This window comes from Danio rerio, chromosome 5 (genome assembly GCF_049306965.1).
Source record: "Danio rerio strain Tuebingen ecotype United States chromosome 5, GRCz12tu, whole genome shotgun sequence".
NCBI lineage: Eukaryota > Metazoa > Chordata > Actinopteri > Cypriniformes > Danionidae > Danio > Danio rerio.
The window spans coordinates 45,830,002-45,844,385 of record NC_133180.1 but is presented as its reverse complement, the minus strand read 5'-3'; the positions used below and the strand labels follow the sequence as shown (position 1 = coordinate 45,844,385).

General features: G+C 35.3%; 1 protein-coding gene across 6 annotated transcripts in view; it reads right to left on the bottom strand.

The window, feature by feature from the left end:
• Positions 1 to 14,066, bottom strand: part of dmrt1 (doublesex and mab-3 related transcription factor 1) — a 346,340-nt gene extending 332,274 nt beyond the window's left edge. Inside the window, exons 1-3 of one of the 6 annotated variants that reach the window (XR_012405807.1) lie at positions 13,709 to 13,935; positions 13,082 to 13,259; positions 5,749 to 7,648 (exon numbers count right to left, since the gene is read on the bottom strand). Coding sequence is in view for 2 of the 6 variants with exons in the window: in NM_205628.2 (NP_991191.2) it covers positions 7,491 to 7,648; positions 13,082 to 13,259; positions 13,709 to 13,900 (528 nt within the window). In the remaining 4 variants the exon portion in view is untranslated. 6 annotated transcript variants of the gene reach the window in all.
• Positions 14,067 to 14,384: the final 318 nt, after the last annotated feature.

The window sequence follows — 14,384 nt, the reverse complement described above, 5'->3', positions numbered from 1 at the left end:
GAGAACATGCAAGCTCTACACAGAAATGCCAACTGACTCAGCCGAGGCTCGAACCAGCAACCTTCTTGCTGTTAGGCAAACGTGCTACCCACTGCACCACCATGCAGCCATTCTCTTATTCATTTATACATAAATTCATTTACACATAAATGAATGAAGCCAAGCAATAACAAATAAAAACAGCCATAGTGCTGGGTCTTGAATTCTGCTGCACACTGCATGACACATTCATCTCAGAGCACTGAAAACACCTGATAAATCTGAATCTGTTCATGTGACAATATAAGCCCTCTAGAAACAAAAAAAAAATGGCCAGCATAGCTTATGGTTGACCTCATACATAGATTGCTTTATTTCTCTCAATCTTTTCCAAAATAAACTGCAACAAACAGCTCTGGCAAGTTTTTCTCCCTCTTGTGAGAACTTTAAAATAAACTGTCTACTTGGCAGCACTGAGGCTTTAGGGTGTTTTCAATTTCACTTTTATGGAATTTGATTTCTGTCAGCCAGTAATATGTCACCATTTACTGTCCACCCCATCAACTCCTGACAGCTTTATAAACTGTTATTTAAACAACGTCAGCCTCTCGTATTGCCTATGACAAATATAATACAAATGGAACTGTATTTTTTGTCAGGACCACCCCACCACCACATACATGAAATAAAACAAGCTGGGGGGAAAATGCATGTGCCACAACAAGCAAGAAACAAACACTGAATATGTGCCAGAAATGTTTGCAGTGCTACTCAACTATTTCCTGCCTTTTCCATGCCATTCCTAACCTACCATAACACTTACATCAAAATAAATCCAAGGGGAATGAAATTCATGCATCATTCAACGTCATTCCATGTGATTCTGATCACAATCTCAGGTATGAACGTATCTAAAGAAAAAATCTAGTAACACCGCATAGTGCCTGCTATTACAGATTCAGCAGTTTGAAAATGCAGTGCAATTCTCAATTACTGTAATACAAGAAGTGCTCACATAAATGATGAAGAGGCCTGCTAGTACTGTACTGTGTTAGATCTGGCTGAAATCCTTTACCTCCCTGAGTGAGCTCTTATCTGGCACCATCAGCTGTCTGGATCCTCTACGCAACCCTCATATTTTCATTCTCCACCTGCAGTGCAGCGGAGCCCCACTTGCTGGAGGTGGGAGAGGGCGGGAGATGAACATGCTGAGATAAAGGCCAGATGACGTGGAACTGCTCCTCACCTTATTACTTCCTTCTCAAATGAACCCTAATAAAATAAAAAGCTGTGATGGAGAGTTTAATGGAACAAGTTATGAGTCCATAAACGAAAGAGAGAATATAGCACAATGTCTCGCAAACAAAGTTTCAGGATTACAAGACACAAACAGAATGAACGAGAAATGACGCAATCTAAACCATCTTTCCTGAATAGGTTTATTATTCTACAGAAGAAAAAAAAACAATTCTCAACCTTCTGTTTCATCATATTGTATTTTCAGTTCATATATGACTATGACCAAATTGCTAGATATTTTGTACAAAGAGATTTCTTTTGAGGAGACAACCTGAAGTAACCAAAAGGTCTAGATAAGCTAGACACAAATATGACTCTGATGCTATTGCTCTGTTAGTGTGGTAAACCAGTTAAGCTGACAGAGAGCCTTGAAAAGATGGTTGTTGGTCAGCTTCTATTAAATCTAGTGTAATCTCTCATATTTGAGTGCTCAAATATGAACACAACACAGACCAAAAAGAACTAATGGAAACAAAACCGCACATGATGTCACAAAATACAATCCTAAAAAACACAGGTGCTTTTTTATTCCTAGTTATTGAACTAAAAAGACATGGTGTCACAAAATGCAATCTTTAAAGAGACAGATGCTTTTTTTAGTCCTAGTTATTGAACCAAAAGTGTGAATTTATGAAATAACTTTTAACACCAAACTACTAACATCGCTAACATGTGCAAATGGAAATGCATGACTTGATCTAAAAATGCAATTATAAATAAAACAACGAAATCATAAGTCCAGGGCACTCGAAAAGTAAAAAAAAAATCCTTTATTTACATGGTTATTATTTAATATGCACCTATGTGTTTCTGCAAATCTTGGTTCATCAGGCTTATGATTTTGTAGTTTATCTTCATAAATCCCTTATCAAAAGAGCACCAACACATTAATTACCCCTAAATCACTTTTTGATTGATTTCATAATTATAAATACTATTTTGATATAAAAAAACAATCAGGAATCATGGAAGACGCCTGATTTGTTGTACTGTACCTGTAACTTCAATAAATGTTATTTTTAACACCGAACTCAACAAAAGTCCAAATGTTAACAAGAAATTTCTTGCTAAAATGGATCGCATCATGCCTGTTGTTAAGCATACATCATTTGCTCTTCTGTACACTTTTTGATGTGTATAAAACATACAATATGCATTAAATTGTTATTTGGATACAAAACTGCACATTTAATGACAAAAATATAAAATTCTTGATTCAACCTCTAATGTGGTCTTCCTAGTAATTAACAGAGATTTCCAATTAGAGAAAATTGACAAGTGCAGTAATACAGATCAGTATTTGGCTGAATGACAGCAGCTGTCATTCATTTATCATTATGAAATAACTTCGGATTCACACAGTTTTGTTACTTCTGTATTATTAACAATAAAATTATCACAAAAATATTAGGACAACGATGTCTGTAGTAATGATCAGAATAGATTAAATCACCTTTTGAAAGTAACTTGAGTTTTAATTCATTTTCTTTTAGTCCTTTATTAATCTGGGGTGGCCACAGCGAAATGAACCGACAACTTATCCAGCATATGTTTTACGCTGCGAATGCCCTTTCAGGTGCAACCTATCTCTGGGAAACATCCATACACAATCATCCACACTCTTACAATACGGTCATTTTAGCCTACCCAATTCACCTGTACCACATGTCTTTGAACTGTGGGGGAAACCGGAACACTCGGAGGAAACCCACACGTACGCAGGGAGAACATGCAAACTCCACATAGAAATGCCGAGGCTCGAACCAGCGACCTTATTGGTGCGAGACGACAGCACTACCTACTGTGCCACCGCGTCGCCATGTTAGAAACAAATTAAGTATTTTTAAATAAGTAAAAGTGGTTAGCACTGTCGGATCACGGCAAGGTTGCTGTTTCAAGTTCCGGCTGGTTCCGTTATCATTTCTGTGTTGAGTTGCATATTTTCCCCATATTCGGGTGGGTTTCCTCCGGGTGCTCCGGTTTCCCCCAAAGTCCAAAGACATGAGCTATAGGTGAATTGAATAAACTAAATTGGCCATAGTGTATGTGTGTGAATGAGTGTGTATGGATATTACCCCGTGCTGGGTTGCAACTGGAAGGGCTTCAGCTTTGGCGACCCTTGATAATTTAAGGAAAATTAGTGAGTTAATAAGTAACTGAATAATCTTCAAAACTGATCAGTGAAAATCTGTCCAATATCTGATTAGGAAACTCTATTATAATTCTGATAGCTTGTTAATAAAACAATTAAAGCTAATTAAATGTTAACCTTATAATGTGACTATTTGTCTTGAGCTCTACAAAAAAAAGATAAAGTCCCAATTAATCTTCATCCAGACATTTTAATAACATGTATGCCCCTGACTACACAATCTTCTTTCAATTTACATTTTGAACACCAAAAGGAGCAATGTCATACAAGTAAATCTTCAAAATTTATTTAATGTTAAAAAGATTAGGATGTTTTAAAAGCTAAACCAAACCAATAGCTTAAATAGAATTACTAAAAAATTATATTTTTCACGCTTCCAAATAGTCACATCAGGCTATGTGAGCACAGAATTAAAGTCACTCTGCCTCTAGAAAGCTGAAGATGTGTATCTTCACATGAGCAATATCATTAACCTTTGCAATTTAAACCCTGGGACACACTAAAGAGATGGAGGCAGTGACCCTGCAGCATTATGTCGCCATCAGGGTCCCAAGTGCACAAATATGCTGAAATATGGCCCCATCACTGACTCATGTGTATATAACACAAAGGAATGACTCCCTGGAGAAATATAGATTTAATTTACTTCACACTTGAGCAGATCTGATTTGAAACAAAGAAGATACTTTGCAATATAAATCAGTGTTCATATACACAGGCTGATCTCCATATGAAAATCATATTATGTTGTGCTGTGAAGATTTTTTTATGTTGGAGGGGTCCTGCCTGATTAATAAGGGCTTGTAAAAGTGTTGCAATGAGCTGATGGTATATCAGAGTTGAACGGGCCGTGACTTTGAGGATGCCCTCAATTTCATGCTGTCCAATTTGATTTCTTTATACAGACATCTTCAAACTCGAGCAGCATGGACTGATAAAGACTGTCCACACTAGGCAGATTCAAGTGTCAGGTTTTAGAACTGATTCTGAAGGAAACTGAAAATTACTTTAAATGACAGAACTTTCAATCCATACATGTGTACATATTCTGATGTTTCACTCTGTCATTAAAAACAGAAACCCATTCCAATATGCACTATTTCCAGCCAGGACACTTATAAGAGACTAAAAACAGTAAACATTAAAATATAAATATAAAACTAAAACAACCCTAAACAGAATAAAAGAGTTGGCAAATTATTAATCATTACAAAAAATAAAATAAAAACACAATTATTTTTAAATATCGCCTCTGGGATCATGTCCTAGAAATAAAAAACAGAGAATATGTAAACAGTGTGACACAAATTAAATAGAGGATGAGACACACTTCCTTCTGTTCTGCCCCAAATACACCACAACTAGAGAAATATTTTTCCCCCAATTTGCAACATTAATTCATTCATTTTTTTTTTTTATTTAAATGACAAAGAAAAACTTTACCATGTACTCAGAGAATGAATAGATATCTAAACTAACTCCAAAAGATGTATACACCTTACACACCATAAAACATGGTTAATGTAAAATCATGTGTCTTATTTAAATAATCTAAACTTGTATTATTAATATTATTATTATTATTGCAATTGTTATAATTATCAAATGTGTTATCTGCTTTTCTTTTTCTTTCTTTCTTTCTTTCTTTCTTTCTTTCGTCATTTGTTTCTTTTTTAATGTATATTTTATTAATTTGATTATGTTAATATATTACATATCTTATACATATTTAAAATGCTTTGACAATTCTGTACTAAATGTCCAAAAGATGCAATGCAACTTTAATCTATTAATATAGGGTTGTGGTATGAACCGCCAACTTATCCAGCATATGTTTTACGCAGCAAATGCCCTTCCAGCATCAACCCATCACTGGGAAATATTCATATACACTCATTCACACACATACACTACGGACAATTTTAGCTTCGACAATTCACCTATAGCGCATGTCTTTGGACTTGTGGGGGAAACCGGAGCACCCAGAGGAACCCACCTGGACACTGGAAGAACATGCAAACTCCACACAGAAACCCTAACTAACCCAGCCGAGGCTCAAACCAGCGACATTCTTGCTGAGGTGAACGTGCCACCTACTGCGCCACGGTGCAGCCCACGGGGGAAAGTAAACCTAAAAATTATGAAATCATTATTCTTTCTTCTTTGGCTAAGTCCAAGTTTATTAGGAGTCACCACAACAGATCGAACAGTCCTTTTAATCTTTTATTTAGACTTTATTTTTGCAAAATATTTAATACAAATTGCATTTCAGACTTTTAAAATCCATAGTGTGTTTACCATTAAGTATTTATAAGGACTACCGGGTATGTCATTTTGATGTTTTTGAAGTCTCTTATGTTCTTCAGTGCTGCATTTATGGGATAATATTACAATGAAATTAAGTTTAGTCAATAGTAGCAATTTTAAATTAACTTTATTTGAATTTTATGTATTTTATTCCTGTACTGATGAATTGGAAACGTCAGCATTGATTGGTACTTCAGTGTGAATGATCCTTAAACTCATTTTAAAATGGATTAATGCTCAAGAAGAAACTTCTTCTCATTATCAATGCTGAAAACACTTTTGCTTATTATTTGGTAAAGACCATACGGCATTTGTTTATTAAACTGAGATGATGATAAAGTTCAAAGGAAAAAAAAAAGATTTATATGAATATAATCTCTCTTAAAACATTATAAATGTCATTATTGCCACTTTTGATAGATTTAATAGATGACAGCAGAATAGTATATTAATTGCCATAAACACTAAATTTTCAAACATTTGAAAAATAAAATGGCATCAGCGACATACTACAATAATTTAAAAGATATTGTATAGACAAATATAGTAACTAGTCAGAATCTCAGCACTGTGATTAGAAAACTAGAAAATTTAGATTTTACACAAAGATATAAAAATAACAAAGACATAAAAAAAATTAAATAAGCAGTGCCTACTTATAGACTGCTCTATTAATCATCCCGCAGTGCACTGAGGATAAGGGTTAAAAACCCTCCAATGACAGAATTAGTTGCGGTTCTGCCTGCGGGTTTGGAGCGGGCACATGTAAACAGCAGGTAAGAGGTGTAGCGTGGCATGAAAGCTCCACACCTTCCTGCTGTATTTGGCCAGTGGCTTGGAACGATGGCACAGGTTTTTATCATTGTAAACCAAGTACAGAAGCTCAGCTCGACCTGCCAACTTCAACAAGCCAGACGGGTCCAATGACAGCAGCCCCTATCAACACTGATGCAACACACTTAATCACCTTATTACTGCAGCCTGGGCTACATGGGATGTGGAGGTGTGTGCCCTATGCAGGCGTTCACACGGATGTCTACTGCTCAGGTGAGGTACTGAAGTCTGAAGGGTTGGCTTGGAAGATACTTTATAGTAAAGGGGTTGAGTTTGGGGTCAAAGGATAAATTCATAATACATTTTCTAAGTACAGTACATATAAGCATGCTACCTCTTGTATGTTACAACTTATTTTACTAAGAAAATAAGCATAGTGATTGTGTATTAAAATTATTGATTTAAATACTGTAGAATGTTAGAAGCCAAATATTCAGCTTAATGTGATGTAAGAACTATCAGGATGAATGTACATTTTCACTGTTGTTTATAGTACATAATAATGCTATTATTAAAATTATTCATCCGAACAATACATGGGCTGGGTTAATCAATATTATTATTGTAATCATAACTAAATAAATATAATGTTTTTATGCTGTAACATGTCTATGCTTTATGTGCCATATTAAGGCCCACAAAGAATCTGTGCATGCACAAATCGTTTAGTCTATGTATTTACATTCTTAAATGTGTATACATTGTGTTTACAATATATTAGGCAGTATATATTACTATGTATTAAGTTTTCAGCTCCTATACTCTCAAAGTCAATTAGCATATTTTTTAAACAAAATCCATGCAGAAATAGCCAAACAAACTAGTCTGCAGATTCTGTCTGGCCCTTTGATAATTGCAATACAGAAACCTGACGGATGAGTTTAGTTGCACTTGACCTGTGAGGATTGTGTCCATTCACCTGATACTGTTGGTAGTTGTACAGGTTGCTGTAGTAGGAGGAGTATGGAGTGGGCTGGTAAAGGTTGTAATAGGAGGCGTCCACCATTAGGTCAGATGTGCAGTCAGTGTGCCCTCTGCTGGACATTGCAGGACTTAAAGACAACATGGAGCGACTGCCTGAAACATCACAAGAGGTCACACAAATCAGCTGTGTGTCTGTTCTCTGAAAATATAATCAGCTTAGTCTCTAGCCATTGAATTGTAAAGACAAAGTTAAACTGTACAAAACCAGAAAGTACACGTGATATATTATAACACAGTTCAGTTTTCGGTCCTGTGACTGGAGCAGACACCTGAAGTGCAAAACATCTTTAGAACTGCAGTACAGATCTGTCAGGTTATTATCTGATTCAAGCCAAAACTAGTTTAAATTACACTCAGAAAAAAAAAAAAATTTGCTGAAAAACCATAAAATATTCAATATACTGCCCAACTTAAAAATGGCTACATACTTATCATATAATACATTGAACCTTATTAAGCAATTTAGCACACTATCTTCTGGGACAACCTGTTGACCAGTATATATTTAGAATAATCTGTGAGGTATTTAGTTAATTTTGTCTTTTAGTATCATTGTACTTAATTAGAACAAACCTAGAAAAAAAATATAAAAATTAATTTTGTTCTTTAGGTTGATGTTCACATGAATGCAAGGGATACATGGAATTATAAATGTTATAAATTATAACAATTACAAATCATTAAATGAGGGTTTTAAATGTCAAAATAATAAACGTAATACACAGTTTTCATTATTTACACTGATTATTAGTATTTTAAATCATTTTGTATCATCTTTGGTCAATATTTGCACATAATCTTCAATCTTTATATCACAATTTTCAAATTATTATTTTGAATAATAGCCAATTGAAATAATCTATAGCAACAATAATGCAAAATATGAAGAGGGATGTCAAGCTTTTTAATACATAATATAACTCAAATTGAATTTAATGTGAAAACCAAAATGAAATATATATTTATTTTAAGCATGTTTGCAAAGAGTGCAAAAAATGATCAATCGACGATTGAATCTTATGATTGCCAAACACAGTAATGTCTGCAATAAATTATGAAATTTACATGCAATTTGAGACTGAAAGCTCCTTCCAATCTATGTTTGAAACTTTGTAACTGCTCAAATGTGACTGTAAAGGCACAGATTTAAAGTATGTGTTGTATAAACATGAATTTATGGGAAGTTTAATTTTTTTGTCTATGACGTCAAATACTGAAAACACCAGATATTCTGAAATAATCTGTCAGCGACCAAAGAGGCAGTAGCCTTGACCTGTCTGGTATCAAACTCCTTCCTTAGTCGTATCAGAGAAGCAGGAACACAACGTCTCTCCTGCCCATCGAACACAACGGGATATGGTCTGGCACAACAAAATTGTCATCGACAGCCTCCCCCCTAAACTTCACTGACTGTATTGTGATATGAGGAGGATGGCAGAATGGAGAAACGGGATGGGAACAAGATGTTCATGTTCATGGTTGCTTAAGTTTTTTCTTTGTCTCTCACACAGTCATGGACAGTTCAATGGGTCAAGAAGACAGGCTTATCTCCCCATTTTCCCATGGTTAAGTGACAAAGGCTTGATTTACAAAAAAAAAAACTCCTACAAAGAGTTGAGCTTAGGTCTTTAAAAGAAGTGGGTCGTAATTGATGGACAAATAAAAAAAACATACTGAAGGTCATCTGATAGCACATCAACACAAAGTAAAATATTAGCTTTGCATTATATTTACATGAAGCAGTTAATCAAGCTGTCATAATATAACACTAATAACATGAATTAATAACATTAATATGTTTGTTAATAAATTGAATGCTTACAAAACTCCATTTAGTGTACAGCATTTAGAAAACAGCATTAAAAAGTTGTCAGAATTATTAAATTATTAAAATATATTTATATAAAGAAGAGATTAACAGCATCTTTCAAAAATCATGATAAACGATGTAAACATATTATTTACAATGTTTACCTTGTTTTTTATACTTGAGTCAGATTACTGTATGTATAAGTTAATTCACTCAAAAAATCTGTCTAAATTATCAGTTGTCTAACAACTTTTAACCCTTAAATGTGTAAAAAGGTGAACTTTATTAACATTTTTAATAGTTTAACCAGTTAAGCTCAGCTGTTATTTTGGGATTTCCGCATGGATTTTGCCTACCCAAATTTAAAAGCTTCCCAAATCCACATGCAGAGGAGTAAATGCAAAAATTTGCTATCATTTTAAAGAAAACTATTGAAACTCTTGAAAGTGTTTAAAATAACTGTATATGTTGTCTGTGTAATAATAAACACCTAAAAAAAGAGGCACTTTTTGTATTTTTTTTTTATAAACTCAAATTTGAAAGTGTACCTTTTAGGTTCTGTGTGGTCTAGCTTGCTGTAATTAATTTTGGTGGTTCCTGCACATGTCTGTGTAGGCATGTATGAGTGTATGAGCACCGGGAAGAGCTTTCATTTGAGCTATAACTTGTACATGTGTCATATGAAAAATATGAAAATGAACCAATGTAAAATACCTAGCTCGGGTATCCAAAATACTGTGTATTTAAGTGTAAAAAACTTTTGTACAGTAGAGTAAAAATCAAAGTGATTCATATGTGCATAAAATATAGATTCTACACTTTCAAACAAAACCACTTTTAAGGGGGTCTGGTGCAGTGCTAGCCCTTTAAATCTTAAAGCGAAAGTCGATGACGTCACAGGCCCGGTACCGGGTCCGCGGAGTTTAACTGGTTAAAATGAAATATTGTCTAGGCTGGTAAAACCTTGTAATAAGCTGCCAGTACATTTTCTGTTATTTTACATATTTATTTATTTATATATTATTTCTTATTCATTATATTATTTCAAACTAATAAAAAGTCAATAAAAGTTACTTCGTTAAACTGTGAAATAAATTTTTTAAAGGGTCACGAAACACCAAAACACATTTTTTGAGCTGTTGACAGTCGTATATGTGTCCCACACTGCTAAAAACACTATTAGGACACCTATATTTCACTAAAAAGTGTAAATTGGTTGTTTTTGCGTTATTTATAAGCAAATTTGTACTTCCTGTTTGAAACGAAGTTTTGAAGCTGCGTCACGGTCATGACATAATAGCGTTGTATTCCAGCGTGCAGACTGGGCGTCTGTGCCAGAGTGTGTCTTATTACGTCTTACAGTGTGATGCATTAATGCATGAGTAAGGCTTGGTTCAAACCAATCAGCGCGCTCTATTGTGCAACTTCATTAATATTCATGACTGTCACCGTGTTTACACCACAGAGACGCCACGTTGTGTTGGCAAAACAAGCGTGAAGTGACGCTTAGAGCAGTTCCTCGAATCAAATATCTCGTTTGTCGCGAGGGGCATGAATGAATTCCCTGAATGAAAGAGCCAAACTGCAGTTAAAGTCCAACATTTAATAATTTGGCAAATAATTCGACTACAGATGTCCATGTAGGTTAAACACCATCACTTTCTCCTGTGTGTATTTTGACTGAAACTCGCGCGTGCCCAAATAGACACTCCCACACCCTCCCACTTCAGTTCCTCCGACACTCCCCCCTAAACAAAGCTGGACACGCCCACTTTTCTGACTTTTTCCAAAGTAGAGGTGTGAAAACACCCTGCTGAAACGAGGGGGTTTCATGGCCCTTTAACATCAAAAGTCGACAGAGCAGAAATCAACATCGCATAATGCAATTCACAACTGTAAATAAATGGAAAACACAAAAATACGAAAACTGTTAGAATGAAGCAAATGAAGCCTACATCACTGTGTGCACTCATTTGCCCAGGATGAGGGGAAAATAGACAGGTAGAACAGTTGTAAATAAATAATTTGTTGCACAGTTTCGCTTCATAAGACCTCAGTGCATCCTCAGGAGCCACAGGTAGGTAGTAAATGATTTGCATGCATGCATCTCCCATGATGACTAGAGCAGCAATGGCTGGACTCCACAGTAGTGCTGCACTATATTGGAAAAAACTGAAAATGCGATATTTTGTTTTTCTGTTTCTTGTCAAACAGAATAGTCAAAACAGTGTTTTATTTTTCAATTCAATTCAATTCAATTCAGCTTTATTTGTATAGCGCTTTTACAATGTAGATTGTGTCAAAGCAGCTTCACATAAATGGTCATAGTAACTGGAACAGTGTGGTTCAGGTTTTAGTGTTTAAGTTCAGTTTAGTTCAGTGTGATTTAATCATTACTGAGAGTTCAAACACTGAAGAGCAAATTCATCGATGCGTAGCTCTACCAATCCTGAACCATGCGAGGCAGTGGCGACAGTGGTATTTTTGCCTTAAGAATAGTTTTTCTTAAAACAAATTCAATTATCCGCCAATGGGGTAATTAAAATAATCTCATTTTCACTTTGAAATGTAGATATTTGGACTATAAAAAAATTAAAAAGAAAAAAAAATGTTTTGTTTTGCATAAATCGTATAAATAATAATAAAAAAATAATCTTTGTTACACCTCCAAACATGCTTTTTTTCTGTGTCTCCTGGTCAACTATAATTCAGCATTGCATAACTTGCGATGTGACTATTGCCGATGCGCACATTGCGACATATGCTACATATTATAAAATTTTCCCACCTTAGAAATTTTGGTAAATAGCAGATTTCATCCGAATATCAGAATTTGTGAGTTATTGCAAGGTGAAACAGTTTGGGGGGTCAGCTAATCTCCGGAAAACTATGTTAAGAGTAACTTATAAGATTGATATATGTAGATTTTTTTGCTTGTGTTTGTTAATCAGAGGTGTGTGCACGCATTCATGTTTTACATTTGTGTTATCTATTCTGAAGTAAGAAGTCCTGTGAAGTGAGATGACAGCCTAATCACAGTCAGATAAATCTATATTACTAGGATTCTGCTTTGTCATCATTTGTGATTCAACCAAATGCACTATAAAATAATAATAATAAAAAATTAAAGCAGCTTCAGATTTTTTTGTTTATCTTTTTTCCCAACATTTTATTAATTGTTTAAATAAAGCGTTACCTACAATAACAAATAAATAAAAGTAAATTCACAATGTTCTAAAGAGAGGCCCATCCTACCCTGTAGTAATCTCTGATGTGGTTTTAAAGCTGTATATTACACTATAAGAATTGTTGCTTGTATGAATTTACATCATTAATTTTGATACTAAAACTAATCTTCTCAATTACTAAGAATCACCATTTAATACTAAACTCACATTTGTGTAACTCGAAAATTACCTTGAAACAATCCCTCATAAAAATAAAATAAATCAATGGTTTAATTATAGTAAACGTGTACTTAACATGTTAATTACATATTGATTAGCATGTGTACCACCACACGTTTAATACAAAAAACACGGGTAAACAGTGAAACGAGCAAACGCGTGGTTAATTTGAGGTTAACTGTGCTTCACTACAAACAACAAGGTTGTTGTTTTTTTAAGTAAAACCATGCTTAATTTCCGCAAGGGAATACGAAAAGTTCCTGCTAAATATTTCTTATGATTAAATCGTTACTAAGGTGTTTTCCTCACCTAGGTTGGTTGGAGAGGCGGTGGCACTGCTGCTGGCGGGTGATGGCGGTCCTGAGCTGAGAGTAAACACGTTTTCACCCACGGCCTCGTTCTTCACCAGAGTGTCTGAACCGGAAAGGTTAATCGGGCTACAGATGCCCATCTCCTCCTCTTGGGCCTGCTGCCTCCGTAACGCCACCTAACACGACAAAATAAGTCAAATGAAGTCCCCAAATTCACCCTCTAGGTAACAAAATTAGCACGAGGCATTTAAACGTGGTTTAAATAAATTGTAATAAGTTAACTTTACATGAAAATAAATGGTGTTTTTGTAACGTCACTGTCTTGATAAAAACGGCGCCAAACTGCAGCTAGCCGAAGCAGTCAACAATGTAGCTAACCGACCAAACTTTACTATGAATATAAACAATTTATCAAGACAACTGTAGCAAACAATTAAATTATTTGTAAACTCGACGGCGGTGTTATAGTAATACTTAAATACAGAGTAACTTGTGTTTGTAAACAACGCACACGAAATTAAACACGTGATAGCTGTATATACGAGGTAATAATATATAATAATGAAAAACGTTATACAAAATACAAAATGACCTCTCATGGCCTTGTCGAGGATGTCTAAGTTACCTGGGCAGCCATGACCCGCTGTCTCTCGGCGATGAGTCTGCATTTCTGACACTGGCAGTCTCTCCAATTACAGAAGCGTTTGTGGCCCTTCAGCGGTGACACGAAGCCGTGGTTTCTGCAGCGAGAGCACTTCGGCATCCGGGACGGTTTCCTGATGGACAGCGACCCGTTAGTCTGCTCTTCTTCACTCATCCTGACAGCTAATGGTGATGGCCAGTCTGCTCTGCTCTGAATGGGGATTATCGGCGCTTATAAATAGGGTCTGAGGTTTGATAACGTTACAATGGGCGCATGTGTTGGCACGAGGAACCTGTGCATTCCAGAGCTCGTGGGAGAAGAGGAGGATGATGATGATGATGTCCGCTCCTTCACACTGAGACTCCCAAAGCGCCTCATGATATCACAACACACCGAGCAAACACCACAATAAAGGGTGTTTAAGGCTGCTATTGTTTTATAAAAGCTGCAGCCCATTTGTTATATTTTGGTTCATATTAGCTTGTTTTAATCCTGCCTGATTTGATTTTAAAATGTCCTCCCCGTCACCCATGTTAAAAAGTGGTAGGCCTACTTTATAAATAACAGCGACATAATTAAAACACCAAGAAGAAAAAGTAATAATACTTTTGGTGTTAAAACAATAAACCTTTTTTTAAATCTAAATAGGCCTACTTTT